This window comes from Hippichthys cyanospilos, chromosome 14 (genome assembly GCF_059441005.1).
Source record: "Hippichthys cyanospilos isolate Australia breed blue-spotted pipefish chromosome 14, RoL_Hcya_1.0, whole genome shotgun sequence".
In the NCBI taxonomy this organism is placed as follows: Eukaryota; Metazoa; Chordata; class Actinopteri; order Syngnathiformes; family Syngnathidae; genus Hippichthys; species Hippichthys cyanospilos.
Genome location: NC_142382.1, coordinates 18211481 through 18233142, shown reverse-complemented (window position 1 = coordinate 18233142; position 21662 = coordinate 18211481). Strand labels below are relative to the sequence as shown.

General features: G+C 39.2%; 1 protein-coding gene across 4 annotated transcripts in view; it reads right to left on the bottom strand.

The window, feature by feature from the left end:
- Positions 1 to 21662, bottom strand: part of sntg2 (syntrophin, gamma 2) — a 63831-nt gene that overhangs the window by 5830 nt on the left and 36339 nt on the right. For all 4 annotated transcript variants that reach the window (XM_088433905.1, XM_088433906.1, XM_088433907.1 and 1 more), the window contains 4 exons: positions 9373 to 9411; positions 8567 to 8683; positions 5503 to 5574; positions 4122 to 4322 (listed from right to left, as the gene is read on the bottom strand). In XM_088433905.1, the coding sequence (XP_088290031.1) occupies positions 4122 to 4322; positions 5503 to 5574; positions 8567 to 8683; positions 9373 to 9411 (429 nt within the window). The remainder of the gene's footprint in view (positions 1 to 4121; positions 4323 to 5502; positions 5575 to 8566; positions 8684 to 9372; positions 9412 to 21662) is intronic.

Sequence of the window (21662 nt, the reverse complement as noted above, 5' to 3'; positions counted from 1 at the left end):
ACATCCCAGAATCTTTGTATGGAGCTATTGTTGGTATCCCAATAAATGGTGGTGCAAATACATCAATATCGTCAAACAATGTTTAGTGATATCACAGTTAAGTAAACTTTTTTTGTTTAGCTTGTTGGCACACTAGTCAAATGAGATTCACAGAGAATCTGCTGCCTGTCAAGCCACTGTAATTTTGTCGAGTGTTTATCAACGAGGCTCATTTACAAGGAGGACAATTCCTTCACCAAACATAAGCTGGGCAAAGTATGATGGGCAAAGTACACAGATTGTTTACTTGAGTAAAAGTAAAACTACCCAATGCATATGATATGCAAATCGGTCCAACTCAATGTACGCAATGACCACTAGCACACCGAAACGCGTCCTGACTCTTTTCAGCATTTGACACTTTCATTTGGATGAGTCGTTGTAGAGTATACCAAAGCTTGATAAAACGGAACCTTGAAACTCAGTGATGTATCAGCACGAGAATATACCATATTAAAAAGCTTGTGTTATGTTGTAAGGAAATACAAATCATAAGGAAATAAAAATGGAAGTCCTTGATGATAATGATCTAGGCTGAGTGTCTTTTGTTTTCTGGTGTTAGCATTAAATTGGTCCAGATCATTTAGGTTTATGATGCTGTGATTTTTTTTAGATTTTTCCATCCCTGCTCCCCTTGTGAATCAGCCAACAAGTTCTCCCCACCCGTTTGTGCCTTCTTCCGACATGCCTCTTTGTCTTACCTGTCAGTTTGCATTTAACTCCCTATTCTTATTTCAGTCAGTCTCTGAGCAGTGTCATAGGTTGCTTGTGCTATGTCAAATGTGAGGTCCTGCATTTGTCTTCTCTGTCATTTCAGTTGTTTATGATGATTATTATTTAGTCTTTATCAGGATTGGGCACTTTGCTAATACTGATGGACTGTACATCAGTTCATTGCCAACAGATGCCTGTTTTGCCAATGGACCAATAAGTGACGGGAATGCTAAAAAAAAAAAAAAACAACGGCGTGTCGTAATCGTCAGGATAGACAATAAATCAGATGTCCGTCATATGTCCGTCAGCCCGCCACGCCCCTTTTTGCTCACTGAACTATAATTCAACTGTCTTGGATGTTTATCTCCCATAAAGCTGCATCTTTACAATACCAACTACAATCAACCTGCAGTCTATGTTACAATAGTCACTTTACAACATCACCAAGCAGTGGAGCAATATGTTCAGTTGAGTGAATAAACTGGGTTGGTTCAATTTATTATTTGTACAGCTTACTTTACTGAATATTTAGTTGTAGTTGCTCCCTTTCTTAGTCCTGGTTTCAGGTTTCTTGCCAATAAGCGCATCCTGGGAATGCAGAACAAATTTGCATTCTTTCTCTGATTGACTCTTGGTCAGGAAATGCAAGGTAGAAGTTTTTTAATTCCCTGATTGAAGATTTTTTTTAAATTAAATTTAACCTCAGCAATACTTAATTTTACTTGCAGTGTATGAGACAGATGAAATTTAGACAAATCTTAATATAGTTGTGGGGCAGGCAGTTATAATTGTGAACGGACATCCACCATTAGAGTGTCATTTAAAGCTTTAAATGCAGACAGAATTAGAACAGCGCCTGACGAATGACGGATCAGAAAATAAAATGTCAAATGTTGCACTCTTGTGGTGGCGGGAGGTTGGGTGAAAATACAATTTCACCTGACTTGAAAAAATGACGGACCGGCAAAAAAATGTAGGTTGTCCACCTCTGGTCTTTATCAAAAACTAACAATCTTGCAGTTTCTCTGAATTCCTGCCTCCCTTGCCTGATTCCCTGACTCACTCACTTCATAACACCCCACCTAGCATAACAAAATCATTTATCCATTCATTTTCTAGAGCCGTTCATCCTCATAAGGATCGCAGACTTGTTGCTGCCTATCCCAGCTGGCCTTGGACAGTAGGCGGGGGAGACCCTGAACAGATTTCCGGCCAATTACAGGGCGCACAGAGATGAACAACCATTTATGACGCTCCCAATCACACCTAAGGACAATTTAGCATGTCCAATTCACCTGCCATGCGTGTTTTTTGAGTGTGGGAGGAGTGCCCGGAGGGACCCTGCGCAGGATTGGGGAGAACATTTAAAATCCACACAGGAAGGCCGAAGCAAGCTTGATTCAAACTTGGGTCCCTTTAACTGTGAAGCAGACGTGTTATTCACTGCGGCACCGAGACGCCCATAACAAACAAAATCGGGGTCTACTAATGTGGTCCTCAAGGGCCGGTTTGATGAGTGTCTTTTATACCCTCTCCCTGCTGCATCACCGGTTTCAATAGTGTTTTTTTGATGCCCCTCCCTGCTGCAACACCCCTCCTTCAAATGATCAGATAATGAGCAAGGTCTGCAGAATCTGGATAACTATCCTGATAACTTGAATCAGGTGTGTTGCGAAGGATTGAATACTCTTGGTCTAAATATTGAATTTGTCTGTGCATCATGTGATCTTTTCCTCCAAAATTAGGATTTTCTATAAGTAATTATGCATAATGTTCCTTAAGATTTTCTTTTTGTGTGTGTGTGTCACAAGACTTAGCTTGAGAGTTCCTACAAATTTGGAAATATGATTTTTTAGTTTGGGTCACCTATTGAGTTATTTTTCCACTGCAGTGGAAAGAGCAGTGACTATGACACGGAATAGGTCCCACTCAGAAAAGAGCCTCCAGCTGCAAAAGGGATAAACAAACGAAAAAAAAAAGCACGGTAGTCGTTAGGTTCTTGCTGTCACCCCATGTTAAACTCAGGCAAAGCATTAGCACTTCACTAATTGGAAAGCATTCTTCAGCGGGAATTAACCAGATGATTTTTTTTTTTTCTTTGCTGAAAATCTCCTTAGATATGTCAGACCAAAGTATACGCATGAGAGGGACATGCTATAAAACATTTCTCTGTGTGTCTGTTGCAAGTAATTTGGGTTGGGTTATAAGCTGCTAAATACATCCTGCTTGAGACTCTTTAAGAGAAGCTTATGAGCCTGAAATGGACCATTCCACTGACATCTACTAGCTGAGAACTCCCACTCCATGACCGTGACAGATTGTCAGATGAAATTGTTTGACCCTCAAAAGCAATTTAAGCTGCTAGAAATCAGCTTCATAGAAGAGTTGAGTTGGCGGCCGATGACCTCATGCAGTTTATCAAATCCTATAGTAGGAATTACTGAGGGGAATTAGTTTTTTGCGAGACAACATTATTTATATAGTTGCTTCTAACACCGGCAAAATGAATTTCAATAAGAAGTTAGCAATAATATGTTCATCTGTCCATTCATCCAGCTTCAGTATAAACCAAATGTCCTCATCGGTCCTCATCGTGAGTAAGCTGGAGCCTATCTCAGGTCTTGCCCAAAATCGGGATGCAAACTCGACAGGTCACCAACCAATTGTATTCCATAAACCATGTTTTCCACATATAAATGACACATTTCTCTAAGTAAGTAGGTAAAAGGTTTGAAATACATTAATTTCCCAAATATAAGACACACTATTATTCCCCAAAATGGACAAAAGTATGGCGGTGTCCTTTAAACTGTAACTCAAAGATTATTTTTTTTTCCAAAAACCATTCGAGGAGGATTGATCTGTCAGCCACATAAGATGAGGTTTGACGCACAGATGTACATTTTGATATTGACTGTATTCTTACCCACAATTACTATAACAGGACAAGCAAGAGAGTGGACATCAGTTGGTCCTAGCAACCAGTGCCTGTTGCAACTTGCACCTAACAACAGTTTGTTATGGCATTATTTTCAATAAAAGAAACAAGCAGAACCTATGTCCAAGTCCATCCTTGTTCACACAGGAATGTTACGGAAACGGGGAGGCTCGTGTAAAAGTTATGATGTCTTAATGTCTGCAGCCGATTCAAATAAGAGTGGCGAGGTTTGCAGCCGAGCGCTCTGGTTAGAGAACATGGATAGGCATTCCATTTGACTCGTTTATTAATTGCGGGCTTCTAGCATATACACACAATCATAAACTTGGTGAAACAAGGATGCTGCACAACTTTGGGCGTTTATGGCAAAATGAACTCGAATTATTTTCGTAAGTAGAAGTACCACTGTACAGTAGTTAAAAATACTCACTCGCACTCGTTGCACTTCCAAGAAGACAGCTCTTTGGAAGGACTTCTCCCAAACAGCCAGGTCAGAGGCCATCTCTACTTGAAAGGTGTGGCTCTGTCCATGGCTGATGAGAATGCTGAAGCACAGAGACTCAAGATCAAGCGAGTTCTCCAGACCCAAGTGGAGGCTTGCCTGAAGCCAGCAGTCCTCTGTCATCCACAGCTGGAAGCACAAACAATAACCCTTTCAGTGTTGGCCAGATGTATTATTTTGACCATTGCTACATAACGCATTGGAAGCTCGTAAGTTGAATAGTAAGTAGACCAACCAGTATTTTATTTGATTTATTCTATATGTTCTATAACCTAAAAAAAACTTGCAGCCAGTGTGTATTGTGAGAGAATTTAGTTAAGATCATCTCAAATACATATGTCAAGGGACCCACATCCAGCCTGCAAGACGATTTTTTTATGGCCCCCGGAATGATAATGATTTATTGTTAGAACCGGCTTGCTTACTGTGGCTTGCAGGCCGCAGGTGTTTTATACACATTTCCCACAATGCCACTATCGGCGCACTCAGGCGGGAAGTAAGCTTCATTTGTTCATTTATCAGAAGTCGTTAGCTAGTATAACAAGCAAAACTCAACTTTCAGATACCCATTAAACATGGCAAATTGAAAGTGGTCACAGAACCGGGGGCGGGGGCACTAGTTAATCTGATGTTTAGTTTGAATACGCCGATGTTAACTGGCTCCTGGGAAGCAACTTGACAGGGCCACTACCCCAGGTTCTTATGAGCTGAATTCAATGGTGACCACTGCAAGTATGCATACATACAAAATAATTGATGTAAAAATGACGCATATACTGTACGTGTTCCAAGAGATATTGCACTTGGCTTCCTTCTCAATCCTACACCTGATAAAGAGAACAGCGCATTGCTGCGTTTGTCCGTTTGATCGGGTTTAACGCTTATTCGTCATCATACGGAATAGCATTTTCATTCATCAACCACTGCAAAAAGAACGTTTGGATGAATGAAATTGAACCCTTGGATCATGTAGACAATAATGATAGACGGATGGATAGAACATGATTGATGATTGGTAATTTGGTCTGAAGAAATGGAGGGAATCTACTTTGTAGCTGTATTGTAGCTGAAAAACTTGTTCTAATTCAAATTATTCAGCAGTAATGATGTAAGTCTGTGCAACTAGAGGACCCAAAATTGAAAAAGAAACCAGTCAATCAAGCCAATTTAGCTCAATTTCCCCTTCCCAGTTAATTTCTTCTCAATTTGTATGAGTGAAAAATGCGTAACATAATTCAAATTTGATCGGCTCTATTTTAGTTTTGTCATTCTTGGTTGACTAAACAACTTAATTAAACACCAAGCATACCTTGTGAACCTTGAAAAGTACCTCATAGAGGTTATATGTTGTTTCTGCTTGACCCCATTCAGCAGCGTTGAGCTGAGAAAAAAATATGTGAGAAAAGATGTAAACGTTATGAGAAGCACTTTTTAACAGGCTTAATTTGCAAAGTTAAATATTTAATATGAATTGTAGTCAAACGGATTGAGTAGTAAACCCCTCGATAACGTCCTTGTTTATGATTAAATAGGATTTGCTTTGTATTGTTTGACGTTTTTTGAAACTAGCCCTTGTATTTATATGCTAGGAAAAGGAAGAAGAATCCGTGCTGATCGAGACTCGTATTGAACTCCTACAGGGGCAAAGCCTGTATCAGTGGTGGGCTGTCAGGGCCAGCAAGACCTAATATAACCTGACACTATCATACTATAATAAACTATAATAATTAAAATAACTATAATAAAACTCAATTTCATTTTACATTTATTTTTACTAAATATATACATTTTATATATCAAATTGTTCTCCATATTTTGTTATTTTCGTGTCATATTATATCCATATGGTTACACTCTTACAAGTGCTGCTGCTTTAGAGTAGAATTTTTAGCCAATTCGAATTCAGCTAACGTGTATCGCCAGGCAGACTTCATGTCTGCTTAGCTGGGAGGCGTTTGGGCACTCACTTGAACAAGTGAGAAAAAATATGGGCCCATATTTTTATTCGACAGCTGCAATAGCCAATCGACCCATAGAAAATGCCTTCAGCGACTGCCGACGCGACTCTCAGCATTGGCGTCCATGTCAATACAAAAGGATTTATTATTGGTAATGAAACGCGAAGACAAACTCTACAAGCAAGTTATAAAAGTCTTTCTGAAGAAAAAAAGAAGAATGGATTTTGTCCTGAACTAACTTGGGGACAGCCGTTTTGGGTGAGTTAATATGTTTTTATCATTTTATGTCATTCATATTCAATTGTCATGTTTGGTTGGATTTTGTTGTTGTCGGGTTGTTTTTGTTCCACTCGCGTCTGCCTTTATTGTTTGCGTTCTCGTTAGTTTGATTTGGTCCACCTGTCTGGTGATACTTTGTCCATCCAGTTTTTCCTCCCATTCGGTCCTGCCTCATTTCCTTGTTAAAACTTCCCTTATGAGCCATATATTTCTCAGTTTTCATGCATTTTTTGGGTCCTGTTCCTTCCTCCCAACTCAGCTCAAGTGTCTTTTGTAATTTAGCGTACAATCTTGTTAAAGCTTGGCTGCTCTTGGTGGACTTCATAAAACTTTGTAGACAAATAATTTGAAATTCTTATGACTTATTCTGAGTTTTGGCACGTCTAATGATGAGCTTTAATTGCTGATGCGGGTGTATTGATGTTTAAATACTCTGAAAAAAAGCCTGTTTACATGCGTACCTGTGTGCATGAGGGGTCCAATCACTGAAGGCCTAAGTGCGAAATGCACGGGCCGCCTCTGGCCTGTATGCATTATGTTGTTTGTTAAATGGTTATGGTCAGATTTAAAAGGTAAAGTGACGTATAAGGTAATTAATCAAATTGTCAGCTAATTTAAGTCTCTCTTTTACACCTGCTGTGAATGTGTGCTATCGAAAAACATGTCTGATTTGAGTTACCATCTTTATTTTTAGTTTCACTCTGCTGATGTTGATGCTGAGATGTGCATTAAAAGCTACAAACTACTATGAGGACGTCTTGCATCATCACTTCAGAGTTTAGCTTGCTGTCTCGCTTGGACTAAGCTTATACTGTTCTCAGTGAGGAAAGTATAGTTTCACTTAGCTGTTAAGGAATGAGCTATTGAAATAAATGACCAAACCAAGAAAAAATATTCATACAGAACACAAAGCAAATAGTTTATCATCAATACAAAACAATGTATGCAAACTCCAAATTAATTCACAAACACATATTATTCACATACTGTACATGCAAATGAATAAAAATACTGTCTCTACTGTATTAAATAATATGTTACAAACAATTGTGACTGATAATGCTCCTGACGTTTTCCCCTTACCTTTACCCGTACTATCAACTTAGCTGCTCATTTGAAAACGTTCATACATCTATCTTGTTTATCACAAATGTATTGATAAATATCAATAGTTTCCATTTGGGCAACAATTGAAAAATATAATAATATTCATCAATATATTAATAAAATAATATTTCGGAATATGAAACGACAATGTATCTTGTTCTTCTGTTTTTGTTTCATCTTATTTTATACTATAAAAGCTATACAGTTTATAGTTCACTTAAAAAATAGCAGTTGTCAATATGCTATTTTGTGGAAAAGGGCATGCTCCTTACAAATCAAAACAAAAAAAAATGCACTGTATCCCTTTGTTATTCTGTCTTGCAAAAATAAATCACATAGTATGATGATTCTTTGCACTTATATAGATTGAAGCAGAAATCATTTTTAAGTAATTGAGTTGAATCGTTCTGAATTAGAAATCCTTGCAAATCAAAAATCGATTATGAATCGAATCGGAGACCCCACACTCTGAATCGAATCCAATCATGAGACAGCCAGACCCCTAGTAGTAAGTACACACTACAATGCATTTCTAATTACTGTTAATTAATCCATTTAAGCCCAATTTTTTTTCTGGACATGAAGACATCCAAATCATATGCCATCGGTAATCCTTTGAAATAATCAATAACATTAAAAAACATTAAAAAAAAAAGTTAAATAGTTGATGAAAAGGTATGTTTTATGACCGGTCACAACAATGTAATTACTCATCGTGCAAACACACCAAACCAATTTAAGTAAGTACAAATGCATATATCATATTTAAGATCAATTGTACGAAAAATCTTTGTTCTATGTTTATTTTAACATACTTACCGACCTTTTGTTTGGGAGCTTTGAGGCTGTCATCTTTCTCTCCAAGTGCAACCACAAAGTAATCTGCTCTGGTCATGTGATAATATTCTCTAAACATGTGACATTGCACACATTTCATCTACACAATGTAGTATTTCAGTTATAGAGTCCGATGGGTTGAAATGGGTTTTAAGGGTTCATCAAAAAGGAAAATGATTACATATTGATTACCGGTGGACTTTTGAAGATGTGAAAATATTGTCCTCTCAGTGCCAGGAACTTGAAAGTTGCTTTTCGAGAAGTAGTCCTGGCCTCTGATTTTGCACAAGCCCAGCCCATGTAAACAATCTGTAGATAAAGAGGATAACAATCCCCTTATTTACTCACGCTCGGTATCAGACTTTCATGAGGAGGCCAATATTCACCACATTGCTTATGAGATTGTAAAGCAAGAACACAGTCATTGATTGGTTTATGGAGAATTGTGACCTCTAAATTACAATCAGAATGGAATGTGGATCTGGAACTGGTTGCATTTTCAGTTTTTTGAGTTAATTGACTTTGGTACCTGTCAACAGTGCAGCATGATAAGGAGATTCACATTCAATGTCAATTAAACACTACAATTGCAAAATCTGTGTAGTTATGTTTATTGCTTGCCTTAATCATTTTTAACTCAATTGAGAAATGTTATCTTGGCCCTCGTGCTAGTAGGGGATTAAAAGTTGCTAGTAGCGACGCACAATCCTGCTGCTATAATGTGGTATTTTGAACATTCCACACATATGCCATTGAAAAACTAACTACAGTATTTCAGTATACATCAAACCAAACATACCACTTTACCACTTGCTTTAAATAGCAAAGATAATTACAGCTAGCCGAGAGTAGCGTAACACAAGAAATAGATGTGGCAAACAATCAGTGCTGTGTTTTATATTAATCCATAAGTATTCTTGCTGTCAAACAGCCTGTTCACCATCAAATATAAATGGAATAATTGCACTCTCCAATTGTGGTAGGCCCGCGATGCATACCTGATCATCTGAAGAGCTGTATTTGTTAGCCAGTTTTATCTGTGGAATAAAAAAAAAAAAAAAATCTCTATAAGATTACAAGAAACACGACTTGTAGTCTGAAGATTCCTGCATGTAGCCTTTTTTTGTTTGTTTGTTTTGTTTTTGACACTTTTATAACACATTCATTCTTAATAACTCACAAGGAGGATGCCAAATTCATCTCAATCCTTCCAAACACTTTAAAAAGGAAACCAGCATATGCCAATATGACACTCCTTTATTAATAAACTTAATGGGGTTATGTGTCACCTTATGCATAGATGGTGAGCCGGACTACATTAAATGTGTAAAAATACTAGTTAAATCCAAGCCACCCACACACTGTCACATTTGCGATACTAGTACTGTACAGTACTCTCATTCGCCTGATACTATGACTCCTGAAATGTTCAAATAATGACGATTCTAGCAAAAATGTGGCATCATCACAAAATGTTCATTAAAAAGCATACAATCAAAGGGACATATTATTTTTATTGTACAGTAGTTTTGCCACAGTATTTTTTGTGTCTTTTCTTAGACGTTATATTTGTTAGCTACATTCTTGCACCACACTGCCCCCTTGTGGGCTAAGGCACACAGCATAAGCAGCACATAGTGTACTTATACCTCCTGGGCAAGTGGAATAAGCATATCACGTATGTCTAAAAGTGTTATGTTTTGGTGAAGTGTAAGCGGTATATTGTATTCCTCTGGGTTTGACTACCAAAGAGCCTGAGAAGCAATGCTCTATATCAGGGGTGGGCAACTCCAGGCCTCGGGGGCCGGTGTCCTGCATGTTTTCCTGCTTTCTCTCTCAAACACACCTGAATCAAATGATTAGGATTATTCTCAAGCTCCAGCAGAGCTTGTTGATGAGCTAATGGTTTAAATCAGGTGTGTTAGGGAGAGAAAACTGGAAAATATGCAGGACTCCGGACAACATGTAGCCCTCGAGGGCTGGAGTTGCCCACCCCTGCTCTATATCGTAACAGCAACAAGTCTCTGCACGACTTCTTTTTTGCAAAGGGAGTCTCAATATGACCTCTTTTCGCCTGTGAAGCCCTTTGAGACTTCGGCTATCCAAAAAAAATTTGATTTGATTTGAACAAACTGCAACAGCCCTTCAAGTACTTGGAGGAAGAATTCAAAGTCATCAGAATCAGAGAAGTGGTTCACTACAGGGTCTCAAGTGATCCAAAGGTGGCCAAAGCAAGGATCCACTTGAGGACTGGCAGGAAATGGAGGGCTGAGAAAGCGGTTGAACAGGCTTGAACAGATGCAAAGCTCTGGCACAAGACCCTGGTTGGAGTGGTCACACAATTGAACACCAAGGGTAACGAAGGGTGGTGTCTTGTTGCTTGTAGAGCGCAGTATCATACACAGAGGTATGAAAAATTTTGGGCACCCCTGATCATTTTCAAGATTTTCCTTTATAAATCATTGGTGGTTCGGATCATCAATTTCAGTAAAATATATCATGAACACAGTGATACTGTATTTGAGAAATGAAATGAAGTTCATTGGATTTACAGAAAGTGTGAAAAAATTATTCAAAAGTAGACAGGTGCGTAAATGTGGGCACCTTAGTTTTATTCATTTGAATACCTTTAGCGCTAATAGTGGGGAGAAAAATTTATTTGACAAGCTCATTGACCCATGGCCTACATCAGTCCTTCTCAAATAGCGGGGCGGGCCCCTCTGGGGGGAGCGCAAAGCGATGCCAGAAGGGGTGCGGATGATCGCAGAGAAAATACTTTGTTTTTGTCATGTGACGTATAATTTCGATAAAATGAGAAATGTGGTTTTTTTTGTTGTTTTGTTTGTTTGTTTGTTTGTTTGTTTGTTTGTTTTTAGTTTCAGGCACTTTAATGCAGTTCGAGTTAAGGCCTGAAATGGCAGGCCAATAAAAATCTCAGATAAGTAGAGGCGAAAAACGGTAGGAACAGCCAAACTCAACTCACAGACCAGCTCCTAAGACCTACAACATAATTTTGCTTCAGAAGGTGTCACTGTGGATTGTTCAACTATTCAGCTCATTTTGCGCAAGGAGATGCTCTATGGGAGAGTAATATGGCAGAAAGAAGCCTTTTCTGCACACATGCCCTAAACAGAGTTGCTTGAGGTATGCAAAAGCACATCTGGACAAGTCAGCTTCATTTGGAATAAGGTGCTGTGGACTGATGAAACTAAAATTATTGGGACATAACAAGGAGCTGTGTGCTTGGTGGAAAAAGAAGACAGCATTCCAAGACAAGCACTTGCTGCCCAGGGTAAACTTTGGTGGTGGTTCCATCATGCTCTGGGGCTGTTTGGCCAGTGCAGGTACTGGCAATCTTGTTCAAGTTGAAGGTCGCATGGATTCAGTATCAGCAGATTCTTGAAAAACAATGTTCAAGAATCAGAGACAAAGTTGAAGTTGCGCCAAGGCTGGATATTCCAATAACACAATGACACGAAACACTGGTCAAATTCTACTGAGGCATTCATGCAGAGGAACAAGTACAATGTTCTGGAATGGCCATCTCAGTCCCTGGACCTGAATATTACTGAAAATCTGGGGGGTGACTTAGAGCGAGCAGTCCATGCTCGGAAACCATCAAACCTGACTGAACTGGAAATGTTTTGTAAAGAAGACAATACTTTCAGCAAGAGTCCAGACACTCATTGGAAGCCATAGGAAGAATTTAGAGGCTGTTTTTGCTGCAAAAGGAGGCTCTACTAAATACTGATGTCATTTTTATGTTGGGGTGCCCAAATTTATGCACCTTCCTACAATTGTTTAAATATTTATTGCACACTTTATGTACATCCTATGAACTTCATTTCACTTCTCAAATATCACAGTGTTTATCTGCTATATGATATATTTTACTGAAATTGCTGATCTGAACCACCAATGATTTATAAAGGAAAATCTTGAAAATGATCAGTGTGTCCAAACCTTCTCATACAACATTATGCCTTGTGGCATTTCAATCTGGTATGGCTACTGCATGGCACAAGACAAAAAGGCTCTCCAGAGTGTGATCAGGGCCTCACAGCGCATCTGTGGAGCAGCCTTACCCTCACTGTAGGACATTTATCACGCCAGGGTTCTGCAGAGAACAGGCAACATCATCCAGGACAAGACACACCCACAAAACAATATGTTTGAAATGGTGCCATCAGGCAGATGCTACAGGAGCCTGAGGGCCAGAACTGTCCGACTGGCACACAGTTTCTAACCACAAGCCATCCCGATTCTCAACAAATCCTTCACAACCTAATCTGCCTCCTACTGCATGCTTAAACAATATATTGCACTAAAAAATTTGCACTACATGATATCTGCACTACATTATTAGTACCATTGTCTTTATTTATTATTTATTGCTATTTACAGTTATTTATTTATTGCTCCATTGTGTAATGCAGTCTTGCTGCTCAGGGAAGTGAACACAATAAGAATTTCATTGTGTGGTACAACTATACATATGACAATAAATCTCTTGAATCTTGAATCTTGAAGGCCTTGCATCCCAGGACACCCTGCATGTACTAGTCCAGTGGTTAAAACCACTCATTACAAATAAAGAGGGCTGAAGATTAAACCCCAGTCAAGGTAAATGTAATGTCCTCATGAGAACTTAAGGCAGCCCTTCGGGGACTACTGGAACTATAATTCAAGGATTTCATGATCCAAGACCAAGTTTTTTGAATGTCTCTATATACTGTGCGATGGGAACCGAACTTTGAGCCCAAACCCAAACCATGACTTCTCACTTTAGAGCATGCCGGGTCGCAGGTGATTAGCGAGCCTGCTAGAACGGGTGTGGAGTCGTTAAGGCTAATGGTAACCGGCACTAGGCGGTTACGGACTGCTACAACGCACATAGCATACTTAGTCTAGGTCACTGCAATCCACACACTGTTTCAACACCTAATGCTGAATCCCCTAGTGATAAGATTTCTGCTGAGATTTTGTTGATTAAGGAAAGTAGCTGTGCCTCCTTAACACACCCACAGTTGCAGAATTACAACAATTTTTGTTGTCCATTAAAAACCTACTTATAATATATATATATATATATATATATATATATATATATATATATATATATATATATATATATATATATATATATATATATATATATATAATGTTGGGGTTCAACTACATTAACATGCTCATTGGGTCCTATTGTTCGATCCCACAATGCTATTGGGTCGCACTTTTGTATATAAGGCGTGCCCCGAGGTCAAGAAGTCACACAACCTCCAGATTTCTGATCGAGCATCATTCCTACAATTGCCTTGACAGGATTTATCCCATAGAAGTAAGTTAAATGCTTTAAATATTTTTTTTGTGTTTATTACAGTGTCTAGAACATGTAGATATGTAGCTATTATGGAAAATGTGCCTTGCAGTTTATTTAGAGCTTGTTTTGTGAATGTTGCAACATTACAATATTGGGTGAATGTGATAGCCAAAACACCCCTGTTTTGAGGGGAACTTCAACTAAAATTTCCCCAATATAACTTTAAACACACAACTACATTTATCCCTTAGCGTGACATTGCATTACATATATTATGAAAGAGAATCTAATTTGCAAAAATATAGAGCCATATCTGATCTTTTTCATTAACTTTTAATGATTTTTAACTACCTTCAACACTCCTGTTTTTTTTTTCTTCTGTGTTTTCCATAACCCTAACCCTAACCCTAAGAAAGGACTTTCTAAAAAAGAAATTCTGTTTGTGCATGTCCCTTGTCTTGGCTGTTGATAAGGGATGGGCTTGGTACAAATGGTGGGAACCCGTATGTATTGGGAGAACAATATACGTATCCCCCTGTTGCTGATGTGATGCCACGCAACAGATTCCAATCTCTGTTGACAAGCTTACATTTTGTGAACAATTTAACAGTGTCGGACACTGAAAAGATGGACAAACTCTGGAAACTCAGACCTGGCTTGAATCATTCAGAGAGAAATGCCTGCAGGTGGTACCAGAAGAGCATAATTCTGTGGATGAGATGATGATTCCTTTCAAGGGGAAGTTCAGCTGCATCAAGCAGTACCTGCGAGGGAAGCCACACCCATGGTGGTTCAAAGTGTGGGTGAGAGCTGGAATCTCTGGTATGATGCTGGACTTTGATGTCTATATTGTCTGTATGACAATGTGTGACAATGTGTACTGTATGTTTTGGCTGTATGATGTCTGTATTTTCTTAAGTTATAATGTTCTGGGACAAAAGCAAAAGCCTGCAAATGTGTCCTTTGTTCTCTGTTGTTGTTCCGACAATGAGTTCACACTACAGGAAATTCTGCTCCCCCTCTCTCCCAATGTTGCAACATTACAACACTTCTGTAAAAACCTACAAAACTTTCAAAAAATTTAAAACACTTCATTTTCTTCTCCAATGGCCTCCTACAACAACATCTGAATGGTTGAAAAACATTTTTTATGTGTTTTTCTAAATTTGGGTTTTCCAGGGGTCGGACTAGTGACATAGTACCTAGGTGGAATATTAATATTAATACGTGCGCTGTAGCCTTCAGCAATCGAATACCTACATTACTAACATTGCGACGAGGTTTTAATTACTCAAAATACAAACCAAGGCCCAGCCATCAAAATCTTGTTAAGTATTAGTACTACCAACATGAAGACTCAGAATAGAATAAATTCCGCTTCATAAATATTAGATCAATCCCCTCAAAAGCCCTTCTTGTAAATGATCTTAATACAGATCACAATTTTAAAGTGCTTGGTCTCTGCAAAACTTGGCTAAAACCAAATTATTTTTTATCATTAAATGAGGCCTCACCCACAAACTTTGTTGGCTCATACGTTGCCTGTCCTTGTAAAAAAGGGGGAGCTGTTGCCCTAATTTCAGAATCTGATCTTAAACTTAGCACGAGCACTAATCACACCTTCAAGACATTTGAGGCTCTCATTATGTGATCGAGCTCCTCACCAGCATTCTATGTGGTAGTTATTTACTGTCCTCCCGGCCCATACTCTGGATTCTTAGATGAATTCCCTGAAGTTATGGCTGAATTAATAACTCATACAGATAATATATTAATTATGTGTGACTTCAATATTTATATGAACTCCCCATTGGAGCCACTTACAGTAGGATGTCAAGCAATAATCGATGCATTTGGATTTACACAAATAATAAAAGCAGCAACACACCGGAATGCTAATATCTTAGACTTAGTGTTAACCAGTGCCCTAATTGCCTCAAATGTCACAATTTTGCCGTATACTAACGCTATGTCTGATCATTATCTTATAACGTTTGAAGTCCTAGATCAGTGTGGTTTTATTGACCACCACCAAGGCTTTAAGAGTCGTGAAATTGACTCATCAACCAGTGCTGTACTTTCTGAACTACTGCCTTTCGCAACAGCTGCCTTTCCGTCTTTCACTGGTTCAGTCGATAACCTCACGAGCAATTTTAATACGTTTTTTTAAATTCCCTAAACTCTATTGCGCCGTTGAAACTTAAAACTCATCCGAAGCAGCACACTACGTGGTTTACGAATGAAACCCGTACGTTTAAATTGTTAAGTAGACAACTTGAGCGTAAATGGCGAACAACTAAACTCGAGGTTTTCCGTCAGGCCTGGTGCGATAGCTTGCTGAAATATAAAGAGGCTCTTAGGTTAGCAAAAACAAATTACTTTTCCAAAATGATTAGTCTTAATACAAACAACTCAAAATATTGATTTGAACGCAACAGCAGCAGATTAATCATAGTTCCCTCCATTCAGCACACGATTTCATGCAATTCTTTACTCAGCGGATTCAGCTAATAAGGGACGAAATAAAAAAGGCAAGCGCCACTTACCCCCTCGGCTGTGATTGTTGATGCTAGTTCGGACAATCAGGTTCAAGAAAGTCTGGTTACCCTGTCCCAGTTTGATTTAGTATCCCTGGAGTGTCTTACACACCTGGTTAATGCAGCAAAGCCGACGTCCTGCATGCTCGACCTGCTTCTAGGCAAACTCGTTAAAGACTTATTCCCGGTTTTAGGGTCATCTGTCTTGAATATTATCAATCTGTCACTCTCCTTTGGCATTGTACATGAAGCTTTTAAGACGGCAGTCATTCAGCCATTACTTAAGAAACCTCACCTAGATCCTGAAAATGTAACTATAGACCAGTATCACAGCTTCCATTTATTGCCAAAATTCTTGAGAAAGTTGTTGCACAACAGCTTTGCGATTTCATGATACATAACAATAGATTTGAAATCCTTCAGTCAGGTTTTAGGGCCAACCACTCAACTGAGACAGCCCTTGTAAAAGTGACGAATGATCTTCTCTTAGCCATGGATTCAAAGTCAAGTCAAAGTCAAAGTCAAGTTTATTGTCAATTTCTTCACATGTGCTCAACATACAAAGGAATCGAAATTGCGTTTCTCACTATCCTCTGCGTTTTACATGTACAATAACAAAGTGCAGGTGTGCAAGACGAGACAAACCTAAAAACTAGATACTTACAGTATCTATAGTAATGTAAAGTGCAGTATGTTTGATCTACTTTACCTAGTGTTGCTAAACTGACAACTAAAACTAAAAACTAAATAAGAAAAACCATGTATGGCAAGAGTACCCCAAGACAAGACATAAGTAGCAGATATGACAAGACAATCCAACAGTACGAGACAAAGCAGGACAACTCTGGCTGTGGTTGTCCCAGTTGTGTGCATTTGAGGTAGTTGTTATAGTTCTAAGTGTAATCGCTAGTGCATTAGAAGTATAATTATAAATAAACATGGCAGCAGCAAGTCTGTGCAGATTTTGCAAGTGCATGAGTAAAGTTTGAGTTCAGGTGAGGGGCCAGCTAGGTGTTTCATCTGGCTGGGGCTGAATGTGAGAGAGAGGAGTGGAGAGAGAGAGAGTTCAGCAGTTTCACAGGTGGGAGGGGGGGGGGGGGAGTTCAGCAGTCTCACAGCCTGGTGGATGAAGCTGTTCCTGAGTCGGGTGGTGCGGGAGCGGAGGCTCCTGTACCTCTTTCCGGAGGGCAGGAGGCTGAACAGACTGTGTGCAGGGTGGCTTGTATCTGTGACAATCGTGACAGCTTTGCGACCGAGGTGGGTGTTGTACAGGTCTTGCAGGAAGGGGAGCGGAGTACCAATAATCCTCTCAGCTGTCCTCACGAAGCGTTGTAGAGACTTCCTGTTGTAGTCAGTGCAGCTCCCGCCCCACGCGGTGATGCAGCTGGTGAGGATGCTTTTGATGGTTCCTCTGTAGAATGTGGTCATGATGGGTGGCACGGCACTTGCCTGCTTCAGTTTGCGCAGGAAGTAGAGACGCCGCTGTGCTTTCTTGGCCAGAGATGCAGTGTTGGTGGTCCAGGAGAGGTCATCGCTGATGTGCACCCCCAGGAACTTGGTGCTGCTCACCCTCTCCACTGCAGCATCATCGATGCTCAGTGGGGGTGTTGGGTGCGGCCTCTCTGGAAGCTTACGACCATCTCTTTGGTCCAACATCTCATCAATATTATTAATGCTTGACCTTAGTGCCGCATTTGACACTATTGATCATCATATTCGTATAGAACATCTTAAATCATGTGTTGATATCTCGGGATCAGCACTTTCTTGGTTCAGATCTTACATCCTAGGAAGGACGCATAGTGTCTCTTATGGCAATGCGATCTCTGAATCTTTCTTCGTCTCATGTGGTGTCCCACAGGGGTCAGTACTTTTACTGTTCAACATCTGCATGATTCCTCTTGGTAATATTATACGTAAACATGCTATTAGTTTTCATTGCTATGCTGATGATACCCAACTGTATATGTCTTTAGAAATAACAGATCCTTGCAAGTGCAGTATACTGGAGGGCTGCCTTGCCGAGATTAAACAATGGATGTCTGCCAATTTTCTGCTCCTCAACCCTTGTAAAACAGAGATGTTAATTATTGGCCCTGCTCATCATCAGCACTTGATTAAGAATAGCACGTTGAACCTGGAAAAACTGTACTATTTCCCAAAGTAGTTTTGCAAAAAATCTCGGCGTGATATTTGACTCAACACTTTCTTTTCAGACACATATTAATAACATGACAAGAACAGCGATTTTTTTTAACCTTCGCAATATAGCTAAAATTCGCCCTATTCTTTCTCCTAGCGGTGCTGAAACATCAATACATGCATATATTACGTCGCGCCTAGACTATTGTAATGTTTTGTTTTCTGGACTTCCCATGTCCTGCATCAAAAGCTCTATTCTGTACAGAATGCAGCAGCGAGACTATTGACAAGGACGAGAAAGTTCGATCATATTACTCTGACTCTAGCTGACCTGCATATTGGCTTCCAATACACATGAGATGTGATTTTAAGGTGCTGTTAATTACTTATAAAATTTTACACGGTTTAGCTCCTTCCTATCTCGTCAACTTAGCATTACCATATGTTCCGTCCCAACAACTTCGGTCACAAAATGCCGTTTTGCTATCAACCCCACGGGCTAAAAAGAAGTCAGCGGGATCAAGGGCATTTTCCATTCGCGTGCCAGTACTATGGAATGCCCTACCTATGGAAGTTCGCGCAGCCACTTCAGTAGAAATCTTTAAATCCCGACTAAAAACACATTTATACTCAAAAGCATTTAGTTAATTGGGCCTGTCTGCAGCTTTCTTCTTTTTTTTTCTTTTTTCCTGCCCCCTTCTTCCGTTTCGGAGAGGGGGCTAGCTAGATGGTGAAGGTTGACTTGACCACCTCCATTTGGCCCTGCGCTGATCGACCATCGCGGGTTAGGAGATCGGCCGTCTGCGGTCCAGTTTGGGATGGTTCCTGCCCAATGGCTTTGTCATCATTGCACTATATGGGACAATATGTTTTCAGTAATCTATATTGTTTACCTGTACTTGTCTGAAATGTGTATCTATTTGCAGCATCCACTTCAACCTGTGGGCCTGGAAGGGGGCTCCTCCCACCTGTGGTCCCTTCTGGAGGTTTCTGATTTTCCCCTCATTGGGGTTTTTGAGTTTTTCTTTCCCCTTCTGGGAGCTTTGACAGGGGATACTGTTGTGTACCTTACACCGAAAAGATGTCTCTGTATGACTTCTTTTTTCGAAAGAAGTCTCGATATGACCTCTTTTCATCTGTGAAGCCGTTTGAGACTTCGGTGATTTAGGGCTATACAAATAAAATATGATTGATTGAATTTACCAGTGGAACAAGTGCAGAAAAAAAAAAACAAAGAAAAAAAAACTGTGTGCACTGTATTGCTCACTGCTCAAGTGCCATGGAAAGGAAGATATAGGAACACAAGTCACGGAGAGACAGAGTTCCATCACTAATCATTTCAGCAACTTGCAAAAGACAGCTTTTCGACCTTCACTGTCCCACCATGAAAAGAATGTCTTTTTAAAAGACTTGAAAAATATTTCCATTAGACTTTCACGTATCAATTGTTTTTTGGACATACAAGAGCGACATCTTTTCAATGCATTTTCAACAATTTTTTGCTGCGTGGGAAGTAATAAGTGTGTGCGCACATTGTGATTGAGCCCTAGCCATTTTCCCTCTGAAAGAAAATGTGTCCTTTTGTCAAAAGCAGGTGTTTTCAACACACACACACACACACACACACACACACACACACACACACACACACACACACACACTCAAATGCATGTTAAATCCTAAAGGCAAAACAAATCTTTGTCACTAATTATTATTTGTCACCAAATATTTTGAAATCTGCTGGATTCAATAATGCTGTGAGTAAAATGATACTGAAAGAGGTTAGAATTGTCCTATTGTTTATTTATGAATGTTACAAAAAGTGTTTTTTCCCCTCACTTAAGCCCCTGCTTTTCAAAATAGCTGCGCATGTCCCTGATCAGTAAAGAGCGTAGACATGATGTTCCCAGCTTGTGTAGTTTTAAAGAGAAGCTCCATTGTGTGGCAATTTTTTAGGCACTTTGACTACAGGGCTTTCACTGAAGCCTTTCCAAAAGCACAATAGAGAACAATATCAGGAACCTCCAGACACTTCAGACACCATGCCAGATGTCATCCACCAAAGTAACATTTGAGCAACTAAAGGGAGAGTACAGGCTGTTTCAAGCTAGAAGGTCATTAAAACAAAACATCAGCTCCTCTAAAGCCTACGCACAATTACATCTTGATTGGCCGTTTAGCAATCACATTGCACTGCCACAATTAGGTGATGCGGGTATGAATTAATTGCATGCTTACGGTAATAAAAAGGCAGCTGCACAATCAGCATGTGAGCACATATGTCCGCATTCTTACATCAATGCATCACATCAGTGTGATAATCAAAGTCAAATAAGAGGAAATCAGCTTGTCGTGCACATGTTGAATAACTACTTAGCAGCCATTAATTAGTTGCAAGAGTGTCTCAATTAGCACAGAGGCTGAGCTGCCACTGTACCTCAATGTCATGAATGAGTACTATTCCAAGCAGGTTTCCAAAACCTGCAGACTGCACAAATGTGGCAAACACACACAGCAAATAATGATAAATTATATTTTTAGGATGAATTCTTTAAGTATAAATTGAGGGGCTGTTTGTGTAAAATCAAAAGAGGATTATTATTATGAATTATATGACAACAAAAACTTTCACTTCCAGATGACAAAATTATCAAAAAATTAGTCATTATTGACATGGACCAGAAAACAATACAAGATGCATGGTCTGGTTGTTAAACTTTGAAGACCTTGTCGAATACATCATTGTTAATTGTTTGTTTTGTTCTAAAATTTTAGAATTCTACTTGTCGAAAATGGGAAACAGGCACACGCATGTGTGATCAGCTGTGAAACACACATATGCATATATACTCTACATACATACATACATATACATATATATATATATATATATATATATATATATATATATATATATATATATATATATATATATATATATAATAATAATATATATATATATATATATATATATATATATATATATATATATATATATATATATATATATATATATATATATATATACAGTCGGCCCCCGGTTTACGAACACCCTCTTTTACGAACATTTCGACTTACGAGCGTGGACCGCGGAGTTTTTTGTCCCCCACTTACGAACAAACCTTCTGTCTTGCGAACAATACGACATGCCGGCCATTGTATTCGTACATTTATTTTCGTCAACTAAATCAGAAGTTGACGCTCAACACAGCAACGTTGATGAGCTATTGCTCTTAAAATGTCACAGTCACTGTCTCAGTCACGGTGTCAGTCACGGAGATGCTATTGG